This window comes from Haliotis rufescens, unplaced genomic scaffold, assembly GCF_023055435.1.
Source record: "Haliotis rufescens isolate VD_foot unplaced genomic scaffold, xgHalRufe1.0.p SCAF_5, whole genome shotgun sequence".
Taxonomy (NCBI): domain Eukaryota; kingdom Metazoa; phylum Mollusca; class Gastropoda; order Lepetellida; family Haliotidae; genus Haliotis; species Haliotis rufescens.
In genome coordinates this window covers 4,137,144-4,158,072 of record NW_025964223.1, presented here as the reverse complement: position 1 = coordinate 4,158,072, position 20,929 = coordinate 4,137,144, and the positions used below count along the sequence as shown (strand labels likewise).

Below are 20,929 nucleotides of genomic sequence, written 5' to 3'. Positions count from 1 at the left end.
CGTAAGCTGCTTAGCATCTGTATATTAAGAATCAGACAATAGTTTACCATCGCGTATCCACACGTAGAACTTGTTGACAGTAGTTCCCGCTAGGTGACATCATTAACACATTTATCGGATCCTGATACCAACTTTTTATCGGATTCGATAACACTATCATTTATTTTCTACATATATATGTACTTATGAACATAATTATTGTTACACTTTATGCATTCTCGTTTCATGACATCTATTCGTTCAGTCGTTTATGATTCATGTGTACAGACATTCTCATACTGATGTTAAAGGTTAATGTACACGTTTGGCAAATAAAAAGCTGTGAATGTGTAGCCTTCATAGTGCTGGCCAGTACCCACCGTGATCAATAAATCAGCATTAGTATTTTAGGGAACTGTTTCAAAGTTATAAAAATACCCTGTAGATTTTTCGTTCATTTTTAGAGTAAGAAATGACGTTTAGAGATGATAATTTAAACTTTCATTTTTAACTGTATATCCCATGGAAAGTTATTTTTTTAGAATGGGAAACAGTCAGACTTATTACTATCCACGCACCCAAACATAATGAGAGGAAACTCGGCTATCCGGCCGAACATGTGCGTTGCGGTCAAATCAGAGCAAATGATAAGGTAAACCTTATCCAGTGGTTATAGCTAAAAGGAAAAAAATGTCACCTATAGAGGGGCGAATGTTTTATTAATGAGATCCGACATACCATAATGCGTCTGGACTGATAGTTCATATAATTATATTATTAAATTTTGATTTAAAAAAACAAAGGGTACAGGGTATTAGAAACTAACTCTTTTGGATTAAATAAGATTTCTCCATTTCAATTGAAGAGGGCTTAATAAGAAACAATATTTCAAAATCTTTCCTTTTTTCAACAAACACTTTATTGTATTTCTCTGAGTAACACAAATTATGATGAGCAGCTGAGGGTGAGATTTTGAACGGTTATCTCCCCTGTTGCCGCTCTTCGGTCTTTGACTTTCACGTCCAACATGGCGACCTTCAGGAGTGTTTTGCTTGCAAGCAAAGTATTTCGCCCCTGTATGACTAACAGATCCATCAAGACGTCAGCAGTAGTTTCAAGTAAGCAATGCAAACGTATTCTATGATTTAAGTGTCTACCATCATCACGCCAAGTCGGAAATGTTGAAGAATATGCATTCACTGAAGCGCCCGAAAATATTTACTGACCAAAATTCTAGATCTGAAGCAAGAGAATCTCATGAGATTGTCGGCTAAATGTCCACACGTTAAAGTTTATGCAACATTGGCGAAAATCCATGCATGTAATTGTAAGAGAAAAGGTTATTATTTGTTTCAGAATCACAAAATATGTCACTGTAGATAACATATTCTAAAATGCAACTAAATAATTGTAGCCTTTTCAATGAGAAATGTTGATAAAGATAAACATTTGCAACATAAATATTAAGTATAATATTATTTCACCTTTTAAGAGATAATTCAACTATTATTTATTATTTGTTATAGATTGGAATAAGGATTGGAAGCCAGGTCCATATCCTTTGACCCCCGAAGAACGAGCAAATGCTGCCAAGAGGTATGGGTTGCGGGTAGAAGATTATGACGTGTATGCTGATGATGGGACAGGATATGGAGACTACCCCAAACTTCCACATGTATCAGGAGACGTCAGGGATCCAAACGAGGACTGGGATTTACCAGAGATCAAAAGGAACTATGGTGAACCTGTATGTAAAATCTTAAACATAATGTTAGTGTTGGCACATGCAACCTCTTTTTTAGAATTTCCACTTAATGTTGAAACATGTGAAATGTGAATTATTTTGAGAATGAGTGTTAAGAGTGATTTCAAATGCAATGTCCCATTTGTTATTATTGCTATTAATGTGTTCGTTTGTTGTTTTACGCCGCACTCAGCTATATTCTTGCTATATGACGGCGTTCTGTAAATAATCAAGTCTGGACAAGATACTCCAGTGATTGACATAATGTTCATCAATCTACGCAATTGGGATATGATGACATGAATCAACCAAGTCAGCAAACCTGACAACCCAATCCCGATAGTAGCCTCTTACAACAAGCATGGGTTGCTGAAGACCAATTCTAACCCGGTATTTTCACGGGACACTATTAACATGATTAATGTGGGTTTCACAAGAAACTGAAAGATATGATAATATTTTGTTTGTTTCAGCTGCATGTGGACCATGATATGATTGGTGAAGATAGGTACAATATGAATGCCAACCCAAGATTGTCATAGTAAGTTTTATGATATAATATAACATGTCCTTGTTATTTAGAGTAACAAGATAATATGAATCATTACATGTTGTCATGGGTAGAAATTAAGCAAAAAGTCTGGTATGCCCTATAAATATCAGGGATGTGAGCAGGTTTTCCCCATAAAAGAGGAAAACTGTAAGGGGGTCTAGGGTCATGTCTCCCACCCCCCAGAAATATTTTAAACATTTTAAGCAATTTTGTGTAGTTTGGACATCCACACCAAGTAATGAAATAAGTCAATGGCAAAAGTCAAGTCAAATAAACAAAGATGGCAGATGCAGTAAACTTTTGAGGTAAAATCAGTACTTTTAAAAAATCGTGCTTAGCTTCCGTGCACCCAGCTACCCGCGGGGTCTTGGAGCAATATGCTGCCATAAACTTCACCCTCCATCCCCCAGACACAAGGACAACTGTCACAAGCGTGCAATGTATGACCCTTTCCCCATGCTGAAGCATATTGAAAAAAACTTCCTTTTGTTGAAAAAAACAAAACAACATTGCAAACATAAGACATTAATACAACATATATCCCCATGCTATGGGTTTTTGGACACTGAACATTGCTGAAGAAACATAGTTGAGAATGCAAACCATACGTATCTATTATGCACTGATCTGTGAACCCTGTTGACGACTTGATGATACTAATAGTCGTATATCTTGTGTGGAAATAGCACAACAAAAGTACTTAAAAATATTATGATCATTACTATCAGTATTAAAGTGTGTTGTCACCATTTCAGCCGGACAATGTTCTTAACAACTGGCACTTTCCTCGGTACAATATTGGCGATCTATATTCTGACTGAACCATATCCACACTTTCTGCCAGTGGTAAGTAGAACTTGTCTTTCATCATCCTTATATCCTTTAATAACTCTCTAAGGACTTGTGAACAGCAGTAGTTGAGAGCTCCGCAGATGAGCTGTCAGTGTGAGGAGCTTGCAAGGATCTGCTAGCTTTTTGTTTTTGAATTTTCATAGCAAACGACTTTGACGGAAAATGGCGATAGTGTTCCTTTCCGGAGTAGATCTTGAAAATCGTTCAATATTTCTTCACCAAACTTGGCACATATATAGGTCAAGTGGTAAACTGGAGCCTTTTAATAATTTGGGAGTTTTGACTGAAGACTGAAAATGGCGGTAGTGCTCATTTCCGAGCAGATCTTGAAAACTGTACAATATTTCTTGCCTTGCACACAACCGGACATGTTATTTTTGTGGCGGATTTGAGTATTTCATATTTCATGCTTGTTTGATATGATGTCAGTTAAAGGGTTGTATTCACCGTGTTATTTGCAGCTGTGAATGTAATGACCTTGATGATAGAATACAACTTTGCCATGGGATAGTAAATTCTAGATTAGGTTAGATGGCCCACTCTGTGTGAAGACCATTCTTGGTACGCCCACCCTAATGTGGTGTGAACTGACAGCCCAACTCCTACAGGTGACAAGTGCTTGTGTTTGTGTTTCAGATGCCTAAACAATACCCATTCAACAACCTCTACCTTGAAAACGGGGGAGACCCAGGGAAGGAGGAAGCAGTTAAACACTACACATTCGAGCCTGTAGATTAATGGAATACTGTCTAGGCATGTTGATTGTACATACTGTATGGGTGAAGCTTTCTCCTTGTGACACCGGGGTAGCAGGAACTACGCTACATCAGGCCATTGTTGGAAGTGAACTATTTGTGATTGTGTGGATTCTATCGGCCATTTCGAAACAACAAAGAAGAAATGCTGAAATGGCTTCTAAATGAGTTGTAGTAATGTTTTCTGTTATTAAATACTTATGAAATAATGTGGGTTATTTGTTGGATGTATTTGTTTCTCACCCATGTTTACACTATCCTTGAAACATATTACATGACCCTTTGGGTTTCACTTATGAGCTGTTAGGGGCCAAATAGATTCCTAGTGTTACATGGTTGTTGTAAAATGTTTGTTTGTTGTTGAATGTCGCTCTCCGCAATATTTCAGCTATATGACGACAGTCTGTAAATAATCGAGTCTGAAACAGGCAATCCAGTGATTGACATCGTGAGCATCGATCCACGTAGTTGGGATACGGTGACATGCATCAACCACTCAGAGAGGCTGATCATCCGATGCCGTTAGTCGCCTCTTACAACAAGCATAGTCGCCTTTTACGGCATGCATGGGTTGCTGAAGACCGATTCTACCCCGAATCTTCACGGGCCCGTTGTAAGAGCTGACCAAAATTAGGTAGGTGTTGGCAATTACTTGGTAATACAAAAGCAATCTCATTAAAATCAGATCTAAGTTCTTGCTATCGCTAAACAAAGATCTGAGGACATCCCATTACGGGTCACGTCAGAACAACCTTTCATCCGACCAATCAAAGCATCGCTTACCAGATTAGGAAAGTGACAGTCGGATTGTGTTTTCTAATCATGCAACCTTGAAAACGTTAACACAGGGTATTCCGAACGACAGTTACGGCCCGTACGACTGATTCCGTCAAAATTATCGCTTCCGTGGAATAAACATTTGAACGGAGGAGGCGTTGCACAGTACATGGGAAGCACTGCCATACAATCGCAACCATATATTAGACATTCCGGTATGTTCTTTTGTCCTGTTTTCAAAATTTTAATCGAGAACTGTGTCAACATATTTCTCAAGCGTAGTCTGAAATGGAAGTCGCCAGGTTGAAACGTGAAAGCAGATTTCTAATTGGCTGATGTCAACTTCTTTTTAGTCGTTTTAGTTGTCGGTCAAAGTTCGCGAAAAGATCGTTCTGACGTGACCCGTAATGGGATGTCCTCAGATCTTTGTTTAGCGGCAGCAAGAACTTAGATCTGATTTTAATGAGATTGGTACAAAAGCAGTTTGTTCACCACAACTTCCAGATTTCCCCAGAAATCATTACACAATACAACCCGTGAAGATCTGGGGTAGAATAGGTCTTCAGCAACCAATGCATTTCAATTCTGATGTCATTACTGAAGTTTTGAGACATACATGCCTACTAAAATCTCAGACCTGATTTGTACCAAGTACCTGTAGCCATCACAGTGAGGAACCGAAGTGGGTACATGGTGGGATGGCATTACTTGTGGTCTGCCCCGTATGGATTCCTGGTCAACATGGGTCCCTAGCAACCGATGGTTGTCTAAGAGGCGACCAAATGGATCGTGTGGTCAGACTGGGTGATTTGGTTGAATGTGTGTCATCGTGTCCTGGCGTAGGTTCTTCACAATATCAATCACAATATCTGATCCGATTATTATTTACATGTTGCTGTCATATAACTGGAATATTTTTAAAACTTATCCTATCTCACAGTGTGCATTTCCCTTTTTTTCTTGATCCTTCAACATGTTTCCATCTTCAAAAAGCAACGCACCCCAACATATCCCAGCTGTAATATTGCTCAGTGCAGCGTTAGACAACAAACGAACAAACTTGTGGTCTGACAAAAAACATAGTTTCCTTCCTCTTGGACTTTATTACATAGGTCATATGCATTTCCACTCAAACATATTTTCTAGTTTGTGAAAATACATCACCAGTTTTAATCTTTTCTTTAGCTACCTTATTGAGAAAATTATATGGACTTCAAGCACATGCTTGATTATACTTTGATGGAACAATCGGTGTAATGGTGTAACCAGTCCTTGTTTTAGCCCCTTAATGCTGAGCACCAGGCAGGGTAACAACAAGTACCATTTTTTAACATCTTTTGATATGACGGGGCCGGGCATTGAACCACTGACCGTCCACTCTCCAACTAGACACTCAATCTACCAGCACAAGGAGGTGGTCAGAAACTCCAAAAGGAGGCACTTAAATGAGTCTGGTCCAGGAAAACCAATGACAAGAATGAGCACTGATCAACAACATCAGGACACAATGTTAGTTGGCTCTTGCAAGTCAAGTCTGGTGTAACATATTTCCAGGCAGCCTTGATAAAGCTGGAACACTGACTGCCATGTTAAACATTCACTTAGGCTGGATGTATTAAGCTCATCTTGTTCTAGGCCTCAAGCCATAAACATGTAAATTAGGTATAGGTTTTCCCAAATATATTGAGAGAAAGAGAGAGCAACAAAACACACAAAATTGATAAATGCATTTATTTTGCATCATTGAAAACATTACAAATAACATGTTTTTTTCATATATCTAACAAAGAAACCATCCCTCTCTACAGAAGTGAATATCAAATAAATAGAGCAACCATGAAATTGTTCACAAGTTGATCCTGAACACCATGGCTTATTCATAAATCACATTGCTTTTGTCCTTTTTCGAAAAACAACACTTGAGGTACATATCTTAGCAGGAAATTGGATGTTAAAGTTTTATACATTCTTCACCATTCCAGGTTTCCCGTCCCCCTTCAACAATACATGGTGGGAAAACAGAAATAGTTTTCAGTAATCAAACCGACACATTTTGCTTGTGACCCTGAATATCTTGACTCACCTGCAGCTTGTCAAGACAATAATCTTGTTAGGCTTGTTACAATACATTCGGTTCTCGTGCCTCACTCGCTCTATAACATTGATTTATATTCTTAAGCAAACAGCTTTATTAAATTTTATTTTGGCCTCTGATTATGGCTCTTCACACACAACATTCCATTCATGATAGATTCGCAGGGGAAGCTAGCCGTGGTTACCATCTCCGTGAGTGAGTGAGTTGGGTTTAACGCAGCTTTTAACATTATTCCAGTTATATCACGGTGTGTCAGCTTAATGTGGCGGGAAAGCCCACGAAACCAGGTATTGTGCTGACAAACCTAGAAACATAATCGGGGCAAACCAGGATTCAAACCCACATTCATAGGTTTATGGCGTGCCCAAGAGACGGAACTGTGCACAGCGAGTAGCGGCACCTTAGACGACTGGGCCACCCGTGCCCCCCCATCTCCGAACCGCAGGAGATACACAGAATTATAGGTCATGTGGTGCATAACAATACACAAGGTACGTAACCTACTGAAGTTTGTTTGTTGTTTAACGCCGCACTGAGCAATATTCCAGCTATATCAAAGCGGTCTGTAAACAACCGAGTCTGGACCAGACAATCCAGTGATTGACATCATGAGCATCGATCTACGTAGTTGGGATCCGAGAACATAAATCACCAAAGTCCAATTCTACTCCGGATCTTTATGTGTCGATTTATCCGGGGAAAGAAATTTTGACTAGTGTGTATGTGCATGATTGTATTCATTTGTGTGCATGTTGGTTGGTTAGTTTGTTGTTTAACGCACTAAGCAATATTCCAGCTATATGATTGCGGTCTGTAAATAATCGAGTCTGGACCAGACAATCCAGTGATTAATATCATGAGCATCGATCCACACAATTGGGATCGATGACAGTGTGCAAGTGCAATAATCGGTGCAATAACCGGGTTCTGATAATTTAAATGAGCACTAACTTTGTGTGCTAAAGCATGGGGCAAAGCAAAGTTTAGGCTAAAAAGCTCATTAGTCTTGCCTAGCTTCCGGCTGACAACACAAGTATGATCAGAGTCTACCCATGGGGCTCTAACTGGAACCCAAAAGTCGTGTCCAGTAAAGCTAAACACTCCCAAAAGGTGTACTGTAGTTAAAACATTTATGGAAAAAAGTGATATTTCAGATTCCTAGGGATGTCTTCATATATCCAACATATATGATTTCAAAGACACATTTTAGAAATCAAATTGAAAAGCAGATAAACAGTTCACAGCCAAGATGTGTCTAACATTTCTGTAGTCAAACAAAAATTAAATTGCTTAAACATATACATCATAACAGCAAATTGTGTCAAGTTTTTCATTTCCAAAGATCATTACCTATTTGAGTTAATCAACCTGTAGACATTTCCATAAAAAGTGAGACAAAACCGAAACAAAAACAACATCTCTTTCCATATTTGTAGTCGTGGCAACCCGTCTCTAGAAACTGGCCTCATGACTTCTGTTAATCACATTAATTCACTCTCGATACACACGCAGCACAATGATAGACCTTGCCACGTCAGCATGCTAGGTTGCGTAATCATTTTTCAAACATAGTTGCAGTATCTGTAAGTGGCAACTAGAAGCTGCAGTATCAGTGAAGTCAGAACTGTCATCAGGGCTTCAGCTTTGTACAGGAGCTAGTCCCTTCATCCAATGTGTTAAACAACAGTTCTTGCAATGAGGTCAGGAACTATTTTTGGCAATTTGACTAGTCTAAAGAAATAGAAGCCCATTGAAATTAAGGCTGGCTATCGGTACAGCTCATAGAGACCAGTAATCGTTAACTAAATATCGATCAATTATCGATAAATATCGGAAAAGTATCTTTGGGCAAATACGCAAAACAAAATCCTAAAGAAATCAACATATTTCACACCACTGGTGAGTGGTGACACATTTATGCAAGGATTACTTCGTGGACATTTGAGATATAACAAAAACAGTGGCTTTCCATCTTCAGCAATTAACATTATTGACAATAAGAAGTCTATTTGGTAAATCTAAACATTATTTAATTACAATGTAGTTTATGTAAGGTATTATCGATGACACAATTTTCATATCGATAATCGTTAATACTTCTTCCCATCGATGATAATTCCGATTATCAATCTTTTTTGCCAGCCCTAACTGAAATTGTTACGTTTGTACATTACTGGGCCAATCAGTGAGTCGTTCGAGTTTTAACAGTATTCCAGTTATATCATGAATGGCGGTTGTGTCAGCTTTATGTGGGAGGAAAGTCTGAAGTGATGCAGGTCAAGTTTACCACATTGGTGAAACCCACAAGCATGGGTATGTTGCTGACAAACCTAGAAACACAATCCATGCAAACCGGGAATCAAGCTCACAATCACAGATTTCTGGCGTGCCCAAGGGACGCAACTCTGCACAGTAAACTGCACAACTGGCCCACCCGTGCCCGAGCCAAATGACTCAATCAATCGAGACTTTTCTGACTGTGCGTGGTGACTATGCTTTAAGTAAGTAACTATTGTGGTAACAAAGTTTATACTACAACACCATTAATCAACAACTAAACTAAAACATCACTTTGCATATGTCAACTCTTGCACCATATTGATGAATCTCTTCAAATAAATACATACATGGCTTCTACCAGAAGTGATACAATCTTCACTTCTGACTGTTTAACACAAATATCAAAGACGGAACAGCTAAACATCTGTATCACTAACATCAGCATAACATTATCAAGTACACTGGCAACATTTGTTTTTTCACCTAGGACTAAATATACTACTCAAAAGAAGTTGAAGAACACTCACAACTGGAGTCACTGAATGAGTGAGTGAGTGTGAGAGCTGGGTTTAATGCCGCTTTGAACAGTATTTCAGTTGTATCACGGCGTGTCAGCTTTATTTGGATGGAAAGCCCGAAGTGATGCAGGTCTCAGACGTTTACCACTTCGGTGAAACCCACGAGCACGGGTATGGTGCTGACAAACCTAGAAACATAATCGGGGTGAACCGGGTTTCGAACCCACAATCATAGGTTTCTGGAGTGCCCAAGGGACGCAACTCTGCACAGCGAATCGCTGCGCCTCAGACGACTGGGCCACCCGTGCCCCCTCCATTTAATGAAATACAGTATGGTAACTCAATTGGAAGGCTGTGTGTTTCACTAACGCCAGACAGGACAGATGAACTATAAACAATCTGGTTTTCTTAACTTCTTTTGAGTAGCATATATTTTGGGTCGAACTATCACTGACAGATGTACCTGTGATGTTCAGTGGGGACCTCTGGACCCTGGACCCCATGTAGAAGCTGTGGCAAACATCGTGAATGTGGCTGGACATTGTGGTTAATGCATCCTGGGTGGTTCTCATTATCAGGACACATGGCCGTCCCCCAGGAACGTGTGGAGCCACACGGACGTAAAGACCCAGGTCATTGGACGAGTCTTTCCTGTCTTGACCTCTCAATTATCTCTGTGATTAAAGGGCCGGGATGTTGAGGGTTCTGGGTGTTTTGAAATCAGAACGGTCGAAGTCCTGGCGCTTTACCTTGACTAATGAAAGTCAGAACTATTTATTATGAAACCAAGGGTGTCTCACTGGCATAAAACCTTTTGAAACACTTATGAATTCACACATTTAACTGCAGGTTGTTTCAGGGGCAAAATCTATAGACCATCCCATGATTTGATGAATGTTTCTTGATCCTGTATACCGGTATCACGAAATGTCAACTAGTTTCTGTGATATGAAGCAGTATCAGCATATTGTGGTCTGCATACTATTGAGAATTTCCATCTCAATGAATCCTCTACAGATTTTGATCTCAAATGCTCAAATGTAGTAATAATTTTTCACTCCCCATCTGTCATAATTCAGTGAGTGAGTGAGTTGGGTTTCACTCAGCTTTTAACAGTATTCCAGTCATATCGCCGCCTGTCAGCTTAATGTGGGAGGAAAGCCCAAAGGGATGCAGGTCTCAGACGTTTACCACTTCAATAAAGTGAGCATGGGTATGGTGCTGACAAACCTAGAAACATAGGTGGGATTCGAACCCACAATCATAGGTTTCTGGCATGCCCAAGGGACGCAACTCTGCACAGCGAATCATGGCGCCTTAGACGACTGGGCCACCCATGCCCCAAACCTTACAAACAATTAACAGAGTTCCACACAAATTCTCAAGAACATTGGTACCTCTGCTCTCCAGTAATCTATTAGGGTAATATGTTTTTTAAAAACCCATGTGCTTCCAACTCTGTAAAAAGCTATCACACAAAGGAACATATCTCAAATAGAAAATAGAAGTTTAACCATGTTAACATGTTAGTTTCTTTCTCAGCACAACTTTGGGTCATTTCTTTGCAAACAAAGCTTCTAATACCAGAAATACACTACTCAAAAGGATTTAAAGAACACCAGATGTGTTCTTCAACTTCTTTTGGGAAGTATAATTATTTCTATATTTGAGAAATATGCATATACAAACAACATGTTTGAAAACTCAAGTTGACAGATTGTCTTGTGCACAACAAATCAGGGAACACATTTCAAATACACAGCCTAGACCAAACAAAAAGGAGTTGAAATATTAAATATTTAAAAATAATATTAACTTCTCTAATAGACAATATACAAAAACATTCTTAAAATCTTCATATAAAAAAATATGATTTCCAAAAGCTCATCTCTATGAACTCACAATGTTGTTAGTCCTTTTGCATCCATTTAATGAGAGAGTGAGTGAGTTGTATTTAACGCCACTTTTAACAGTATTACAGTTATATCACGGTGTGTCAGCTTTATGTGGAAGGAAAGCCCGAAGTGATGCAGGTCTTCGACGTTTACCACTTCGGTGAAACCCACGAGCACGGGTATGGTGCTGACAAACCTAGAAACATAATTGGGGTGAACCGGGATTCGAACCCACAATCATAGGTTTCTGGCGTGCCCAAGGGACGCAACCCTGCACAGCAAATCACGGTGCCTTAGACGACTGGGCCACCCGTGCCCCCTCCATTTAATGAAATACAGTAACATACTCTACTCAAAAAAGAACACCCGAATCTTTCATATTACTATAGTTATTGTTTAAGGCTATTAACCATAGAAATATGAAAGAATCAGGTGCTCCTTAACTTCTTTTGAGTAGCATATCAACATCATTATACTTACATTTGATATAGTCAAGATTTGATTAATTTCTTTTCTTTTCCAGATTGTTTTTGTGAATACATTTAACTTAGGAGGAAAATTCTAAAACATGTTGATCTTTGATCGATCTCCTATCATGCCTATTGAAAAACACACATAAAAATGTCCTTCAGTCAAACACATTGATTACTGATTCAATGTTTTTTTACTTTTTCAAAATTAACAGCAGGCTCCCTTGGCAAAGCAATAAAGGAAACTGGTCTGCCTTAAGCATAAACTAACAAACTGACAACAGTGGGTGATGGTCTGTATTTGTGCTGCATGTATTTGCTGTGGCCTGCATTGCAACCTGAACCCGTCATCGTCATGGTTATTTCACAGGACATCAGCAATGGGTAGCCGACATGTTTAGTTCTGTTGAAGTACAGAGTGCTAAATTGCTGGAAAGCCTGTAGCTGAGTAAATGAAGCAGAATGTTTGAGCACTAGGTAGAGCCAGTGTTATGCTTCCGCCTTCATGGGAATGTTGGAATCGGAGTTGGAGAGACTGTCATCTGGAGAGATACATTTCCACAGGCCGTACGTTTTGCCAACAGTCGTCTGCCACAAACGTAGAGTTCCGTCTTCACTGCCGCTGGCATACAGCTCCCCATCAGGAGAAAACCTCACACAGTGAATTGGACCAAAGTGTCCCTTGAAAGATTCTAAAATGAAACAAAATGAAGTTTGAGAGCAAATACACAAGATTGAAAAATGTCCCTTTCAATCAGGAGGATTATTGGTGGCACAAGTGTCATTGGTACCTAAACTGTGTAGAGTTTCCTCCCTTGGCCATGAAAAGGATGCACTAGTCATGGTCTTGAATTCCAGATAATGATGATAATGACCATTCGTTTGTTAACCTAGATTAATCTGGTGCAATTCGGAAATGGAGTTCGGCTACTTATACCCCACTTTTGGTTCACTGCCATTGGATAACTTCAGTGAAGAAATAAACAATGCTGTTCAGTATTTTTCAAAATTCCAAATCATCAAAAGGCACCAGTCCGCCACTGTACTGATCTGTAGAGCAAGTTTCATCTGGGACATATTCAACGGTTTAGGAGTTCTGATCCGAAAAGGAGCACTAGCTTCATATTAAGTTCAGTTCAACTTGTCGTCATGAAAAAAATATATGAATAAATCCAATATCACTAAAAGGCACTAAACCACCAGTAGACTGATCTAGAAGCAAGTTTCAACAAGAAATATTCAACAGTTTAGGAGTACTGCTTTGGAACGGATCGCTATGTCCCCCCCCATTTTTCAATCTGGTCTCCTATCGAAGGCCACCCACAATCCCCATCTGCCTCAATATCAGCATCAGGATACATATGTGGGTGGGAAACTTGTCTGCCACAGAATCCCCACATTGTCTAAATCTTTGTTGTTAAAGGTGCAGACAGTGTTCAAACTTTCTCCAGACATTAATATGGCAAGTTACCATGGTTACTATTGTTATGGGCAGTCTTACCTAGTTCCTCTCCAGTTTCATAGTCGTACTTGTACATCTTGAAATCCTCGCCTCCGGAGACGAAGATGTTTTTGGAAGGGTGGAGAGACGAGGAGTTTACCGGAACTAGAGATTCATACTCCCTCACATTATCAAACCTGAAACAGACACATGACAGTGAGTACATGGGTTAAAAAGCTTCTTCCCATCTCAGTTTCACTCTCAGGCTTTAGCCCGATGGGAAACAGTGCCTGGTAGGGGTGAAACGATACAGCAAGGTCATGATAGGATATGTATTGTGATACACATATTTATGTCAAATCACATGGAACTTCATCATCATAAATATTTTAGAGAAGGTTCCAAAGCAAAAAAGCTTGCTGTTGACACATGTTCGTAGCAGCTCTTTTCAGAAGTGAACTTGAAAAGCTAATTACAACACTTCTTGCAATACAAAAACACTGGGGTGGGGGTAATTAAATGATTGAGTGAGTGAGCGAGTGATTGGTTTGAGTGAGTGAGTGATTGGTTTGAGGTGAGTGAGTGATTGGTTTGAGGTGAGTGAGTGAGTGAGTGAGTGAGTGGTTGGAGTGAGTGAGTGAGTGAGTGAGTGAGTGGTTTGAGTGACTGGTTGGTTTGAGTGAATGAGTGAGTGAGTGAGTGAGTGAGTGAGTGAGTGAGTGAGTGAGTGAGTGAGTGAGTGAGTGAGTGACCCAGCTATATCAACATGATCAAGTCAGGGAAACAACAACCAGGGCTAACTGAACCCAAGAAACGAACCTGGTGACATGCAATTGATGAGCAAACACTTCATCTACTATGCCAAGTCATTTTGCAGGAAAAAACATCACATTGTATGATTCATAAATATGCAGGATAAGGAGAGATAATGCTTACGTTTCAGAATTCCAGAAGCAGGTTTTATGTCCATATGTGACTAGGAACACACTTCCATCGCGGGCCAACTCCAGGCTGGAGGGCTGGGCTGGCAGATCAATCTTCTTCACCTCTGTGCCACTGCTGACATCCCAGAGTCTGAATAATGAACACGGTACAGAATATACATAGTAGGTTGAGGATTAACAGTAGAGAATTGTGCCAACAGTTGCGTACATGAGAGATATTTACATGAGTAGGTTAAATAATGACAACAGAAGGATAAAACTGTAACAACATGATGGACAGAGAACACATGATGAGGAAGCCAAGATTAACATAGTTAGTATACATAGGTTGGGTGATTATTGCTTAAAGAGTTCATAGTAGGCGGATGGGATGAAATAGCCTTGACCTCTGTTGATCGACAGTTGGTGGCGGCGAATGGGGACTGCTTCTGTTGTTTTCTTTTGGTGAAGTCATGTGTGATACGATTGTGTTATCTCCCCATACCTTAACACAGATGTGTGATACGATTGTAATATCTTTCCATACCTTAACACAGATGTGTGATACGATTGTAATATCTTCCCATACCTTAACACAGATGTGTGATACATGTACAACTGTAGTATCTCCCCATACCTTAACACAGATGTGTAATATCTTCCCATACCTTAACACAGATGTGTGATATCTTTCCATACCTTAACACAGATGTGTGATATCTTCCCATACCTTAACACAGATGTGTGATATCTTCCCATACCTTAACACAGATGTGTGATATCTTTCCATACCTTAACACAGATGTGTGATATGATTGTCATACCTCCCATACCTTAACACAGATGTGTGATACATGTACAACTGTAGTATCTCCCCATACCTTAACACAGATGTGTGATATGGTTGTGATACATCCCCAAACCTTAACATAAATGTGTGATATGATTGTGATATCTCCCCATACCTTAACACAGATGTGTGATACGATTGTAATATCTTCCCATACCTTAACACAGATGTGTGATATCTTTCCATACCTTAACACAGATGTGTGATATCTTTCCATACATTAACACAGATGTGTGATACATGTACAACTGTAGTATCTCCCCATACCTTAACACAGATGTGTAATATCTTCCCATACCTTAACACAGATGTGTGATATCTTTCCATACCTTAACACAGATGTGTGATATCTTCCCATACCTTAACACAGATGTGTGATATCTTCCCATACCTTAACACAGATGTGTGATATCTTTCCATACCTTAACACAGATGTGTGATATGATTGTCATACCTCCCATACCTTAACACAGATGTGTGATATGGTTGTGATACATCCCCAAACCTTAACATAAATGTGTGATATGATTGTGATATCTCCCCATACCTTAACACAGATGTGTGATACGATTGTAATATCTTCCCATACCTTAACACAGATGTGTGATATCTTTCCATACCTTAACACAGATGTGTGATATCTTTCCATACCTTAACACAGATGTGTGATATCTTTCCATACCTTAACACAGATGTGTGATATCTTTCCATACCTTAACACAGATGTGTGATATCTCCCCATACCTTAACACAGATGTGTGATATCTTTCCATACCTTAACACAGATGTGTGATATCTTTCCATACCTTAACACAGATGTGTGATATCTTTCCATACCTAACACAGATGTGTGATATGATTGTCATACCTCCCATACCTTAACACAGATGTGTGATATCTCCCCATACCTTAACACAGATGTGTGATATCTTTCCATACCTTAACACAGATGTGTGATATCTTTCCATACCTTAACACAGATGTGTGATATCTTTCCATACCTTAACACAGATGTGTGATATCTTTCCATACCTTAACACAGATGTGTGATATCTCCCCATACCTTAACACAGATGTGTGATATCTTTCCATACCTTAACACAGATGTGTGATATCTTTCCATACCTTAACACAGATGTGTGATATCTTTCCATACCTTAACACAGATGTGTGATATCTCCCCATACCTTAACACAGATGTGTGATATCTTTCCATACCTTAACACAGATGTGTGATATCTTTCCATACCTTAACACAGATGTGTGATATCTTTCCATACCTTAACACAGATGTGTGATATCTTTCCATACCTTAACACAGATGTGTGATATCTCCCCATACCTTAACACAGATGTGTGATATCTTTCCATACCTTAACACAGATGTGTGATATCTTTCCATACCTTAACACAGATGTGTGATATGATTGTGATACCTCCCCATACCTTAACACGGATGTGTGATATGATTGTGATACCTCCCCATACCTTAACACGGATGTGTGATATGATTGTGATACCTCCCCATACCTTAACACAGATGTGTGATATGATTGTGATACCTCCCCATACCTTAACACAGATGTGTGATATGATTGTGATACCTCCCCATACCTTAACACAGATGTGTGATATGATTGTGATACCTCCCCATACCTTAACACGGATGTGTGATATGATTGTGATACCTCCCCATACCTTAACACAGATGTGTGATACGATTGTAATATCTCCCCATACCTTAACACAGATGTGTGATATCTTTCCATACCTTAACACAGATGTGTGATATGATTGTGATACCTCCCCATACCTTAACACGGATGTGTGATATGATTGTGATACCTCCCAAACCTTTACACAGATGTGATTTGATTGTACCTCCAGTGCATCAAGAGCAGTTCTGGGTGGCCATCATCTATCCTCAACATGACATAATGCAGATGTTGCTACATGGAAACCAATGGTTACATCCCAAACACAGCCAACTGAGTACCAGTGTTCCTGTTTACCAGTAATTACCAGTTTTTTTACAAGTAAAATTAGACTTGGACCGGTAATTCATGTGACTGCCAGTCCCTGTGGACCGGCAAATAAAGTACCTTAATATCAATATTTGTTGATGAAGAAAACATCGGTGATATTCATATAGGCCTTAGTTAAGTATATTTTTCGAACTTAGTCAGCTTGACTGTTACCCTTAGGGTTTCTACTTGTCTATTTGTAGTGCAAGGAAATAACCATTTCACTTTGCTTCGAGGTTAAATAAATATTTGTAGTGATTGTCTAAAATATTTATAAAAAAATAATTGTCTCTAAACTTTGTGTGAATGACCTATAGATCTAACTAAGTTAAATCATCTTGAAAGAAATAAAATCAGGTAATTTTCACGTTTTTTGTTTTTGTTTTGAAAGTTAGGACTGACAAAAATTAGAGGGTACTGGTCATTTTTAGAGTTGCCAGTTCACCAGGACTGACAGTTTCAAAAGCCAGCGGGAACACTGGATATATTATCACCGCACCAGAGTTACCTACCTCACGGTTTTATCATCTGATATACTGATGATAGATTTATCTCCCTTTGTAAACAAGGCTGATCGGACGTTGGCAGTATGCCCACTTAATACTCGTGGCTCTGAAAATGTCACAAAGATCATTACTGTCGAGTGTTTGCCTCAACACAGGACATAACAACTCTGACACACACTGTCAAAGATTTCCATCAGAACTTAATTATTCAATCATGTTACACAAAATGTTTCAATCAAACCTCTACTATTTGTCATTTGAACTTTACTTCTAAATACCTCTAAATACCAACAGCAACAGTTTCAATCTAACCCAGGGCATGGTGAGCCCAGTTGTATAAGGAGCACAATTCACATTGAGTTGCATCCCTTGGAGGTGCCAGGATCTAATGGTCATGGGTTCAAATCCCAACTGGCCCTGATAAGCAGATTGGGTCTGTTAGCATCATACCCAAGGATCATATCAGAGTGGTAAACTACGTTAGGCTTTCCGTCAAGTTAAGGCTTCCTTCTTGCAATAAGCCAGCATGCTGTAAGCTTGTTGTTTAACGTTGCACTCAGCAATATTCCAGCTGTATGACGACAGTCTGTATAATTGTATCTGGACCAGACAATCCATTGATTGACATAATAAGCATTGATCCATGCAATTGGGATACAATGACATGCATCAATCAAGTCAGCTAAGCTGACCACCCGATCTCAGTAGTCACCTCTTAAGAAAAGCATATTCGCCTTTAAAGTCAATAATAGGTTGCTAAAGACCTATTCTACCCTGGATCTGTAAGAGCTGTAGTTCTGTTAAGCACTGTCAGCCCATCTCGCTCCAATTCAAACCAAGCGTCAACACATACCTGCTTCTGGCTTCTCCAGATCAAATATTCGGAGGTTCTTCTCCTGGGTTCCAGTGAGGAGGAAGTTGCTATCAGCGGAGAAGTCTACACACTTCACGATGTGCTTGTGGGCGAACGTGTGGATCTCCTCGCCCTTCTCTGCATCCCACAGTTTCCTGGCAACACAAACACACTTTGTTTCAATCATAAAATAGGAAGATCAGTGTTTTCATGAAAAGCTAGCATAGTGAGCTATTCAAAATCCTATCTGTTATCATGGTTATGTTAATATAACTTTCCCAGAAGATTAAGGCTGTCTGGAAGCCCTGATATACTCGTCGGTTTGTTGTTTTATGCTTCCCTCAGCAATAGTTCAGCTGGAATTAAAATCTGGGCTTACACTGTCCAAATATAATCATTTCAAGGATATCTTTTACATTAACTGTCTGTATTTGTAATCATTTCAACCGCCGTCATATAGCTCAGTGCGGCGTAAAACAACAAACAAAAAACTTATTTCAAGGTTATCTTTCCACTCAATCTCTGCTTTAACTCATAACAGCTTCAAAGATAAAAATGGATACATATCTCTAGCTATATCATTCTGGTATTCATCCACCATCATCATTGCCCTTGTTAAATGTATAATCTCTGCCAAGTGCAAATGCTTGCTTACGCAGAGAAATCTGCAGCGCCGGTTGCAGCCCTGGTGGCGTCTCGGTTCAGTGTGGCTCCCCAGACTGCCCCCTTGTGACCCTCGAACGTCCCGATCCAGTCCCCTGTGTCACCCTGCCGCAACATTGGTTTTCCATCTGAAAATGAGTGAGTTTAGTGACAAGTGGACCGGGCCAATATACATATTCACCAGATGATACGTATGACAATAATGTTTATTTGTTTCATGTTGTTTAACGCCGCACTCAGCAGTATTCATGCTATTTGACGGTGGTCTGTGGTCAAGTCTGGACCAGACAATCCCGTGATTGACATCATAAGCATCAATCTATGCAATTGGGATATGATGACGTGCATGAACCAAATCAGCAAGTCTGACCCCCCCCCACCCCCCCGATCCCGTTAGTCGCCTCTTTCGACAAGCATTGTCGCCTTTTCGGCAGGCATGGGTTGCTGAAGACTTATTCTACCCCAGATCTTCACAGATTGACATAAGATGATGATGAAAGATAAAAGTTCAAAGTGATAATAAAAATAATAATATTGTGAAGCAATCGACTCTGTATAGTATTTGTTAAATGAAGGAAATATATTGCAAGTGGAACCAAATTATGAAAGCAGCATTCATTCTTAAACCTGCATACACATTTTCTGTGACCCAGTGGATGTACACTGTATTTTGTTTATATGTCTGCTTTCAATGGAGGATTTTTTGTGTCCGTTAAAACCTTAATTTCTACAGCACCAAATTCCACGACTGCAAGTATGCTAATACCGCTACATCATTATTACCCCAGTCAAAGAATCAGTGTGCTCTCAAAATTCAAGAATGAGAATGGATATTTTCCTTTTCAGCTGAAACTTTTTTGCAATGGAGCATGGTCCATAATTTTGGGGTGTTGCTTGGGAAAGCCATCAGATTTTAACAAATTTGTGGTCACTAAAATCCACAGATCTGCAAAAGATTCTCACCCTTGAGTATTTCTAAGCTCCCTGGTGAGTATACACTTTAACAAACATCTTTTTGGTCATCTGATGGAACCAATCAAAAGCCTGCACTATGGTTTGGAATTCACCGGAAAATAAATCTTCTGGTAGTGTCATTACCAACAGGAGAGTGTTTCACACCTCTCAATATTATAGGCACATTGGCTAACCACTGCCCCTGTAGTTTTGTAAGATTGGTCAGAGACTACATACAATATATTTTATCAATTATCATCTAAACTATTAGTTGTTACTCAAATTTGGTCTGTTTACTTTAGTAGTAGCCTGCAACTTCGGGGTATCGCGGTACTACGGGGTCCGAGTATATATGTTAGCAGTAAGTCAAAAAAATTAGGCTATCTTGTTTGATGCTGTTATTTCATTACGTCTCTGTTCCTTCTAATTTTAAAACGCTCATTGAATCCCCAAAAGTGCGCTACTATCCAAACATCCCTCCTCGAATCTATATCTAAAGGCAAAAAACATATATGTGGTCATAAACTGGCGTCATGACAATACGTCATGTTGGCTGTCGGTGCGAACACGTGCCCATATTGAACGATATTTAGGCCACAGCTAGAAGTCATGTAATGTTACAAGTTAAAGATATCTTCAAACCTTTGCAAGCGCTTATGCTGAAATAACCAAACGGCGTTATGTCACTGAAATTCAAATAAACCACTGGCCGAGTATGTCCACTGCAAGTCAGCGGTGTTTGTCTCAAAGCCGACATGTTGAATGTTTACTTCCGGGATGGGATCGCGCATGTGTCT

At 39.5% G+C, this 20,929-nt stretch overlaps 2 protein-coding genes across 2 annotated transcripts; one reads left to right on the top strand and one right to left on the bottom strand.

Annotated features, from left to right (window-relative positions):
- Positions 1 to 980: 980 nt before the first annotated feature.
- Positions 981 to 4,092, top strand: LOC124133559 (NADH dehydrogenase [ubiquinone] 1 beta subcomplex subunit 8, mitochondrial-like). Its single transcript, XM_046497993.2, has 5 exons — positions 981 to 1,097; positions 1,506 to 1,726; positions 2,197 to 2,264; positions 3,032 to 3,122; positions 3,765 to 4,092. The coding sequence occupies exons 1-5, from the start codon at positions 1,007 to 1,009 to the stop codon at positions 3,864 to 3,866; spliced, it is 573 nt and encodes a 190-aa protein (XP_046353949.1). The 5' UTR covers positions 981 to 1,006; the 3' UTR covers positions 3,867 to 4,092.
- A 7,555-nt stretch (positions 4,093 to 11,647) lies between these two features.
- Positions 11,648 to 20,908, bottom strand: LOC124133557 (serine-threonine kinase receptor-associated protein-like). The gene is made up of 7 exons (XM_046497990.2): positions 20,775 to 20,908; positions 19,171 to 19,306; positions 18,516 to 18,670; positions 17,669 to 17,768; positions 14,296 to 14,433; positions 13,420 to 13,556; positions 11,648 to 12,610 (listed from the first exon to the last, which is right to left on the bottom strand). The coding sequence occupies exons 1-7, from the start codon at positions 20,887 to 20,889 to the stop codon at positions 12,408 to 12,410; spliced, it is 984 nt and encodes a 327-aa protein (XP_046353946.1). The 5' UTR covers positions 20,890 to 20,908; the 3' UTR covers positions 11,648 to 12,407.
- Between the last annotated feature and the right edge of the window lie 21 nt (positions 20,909 to 20,929).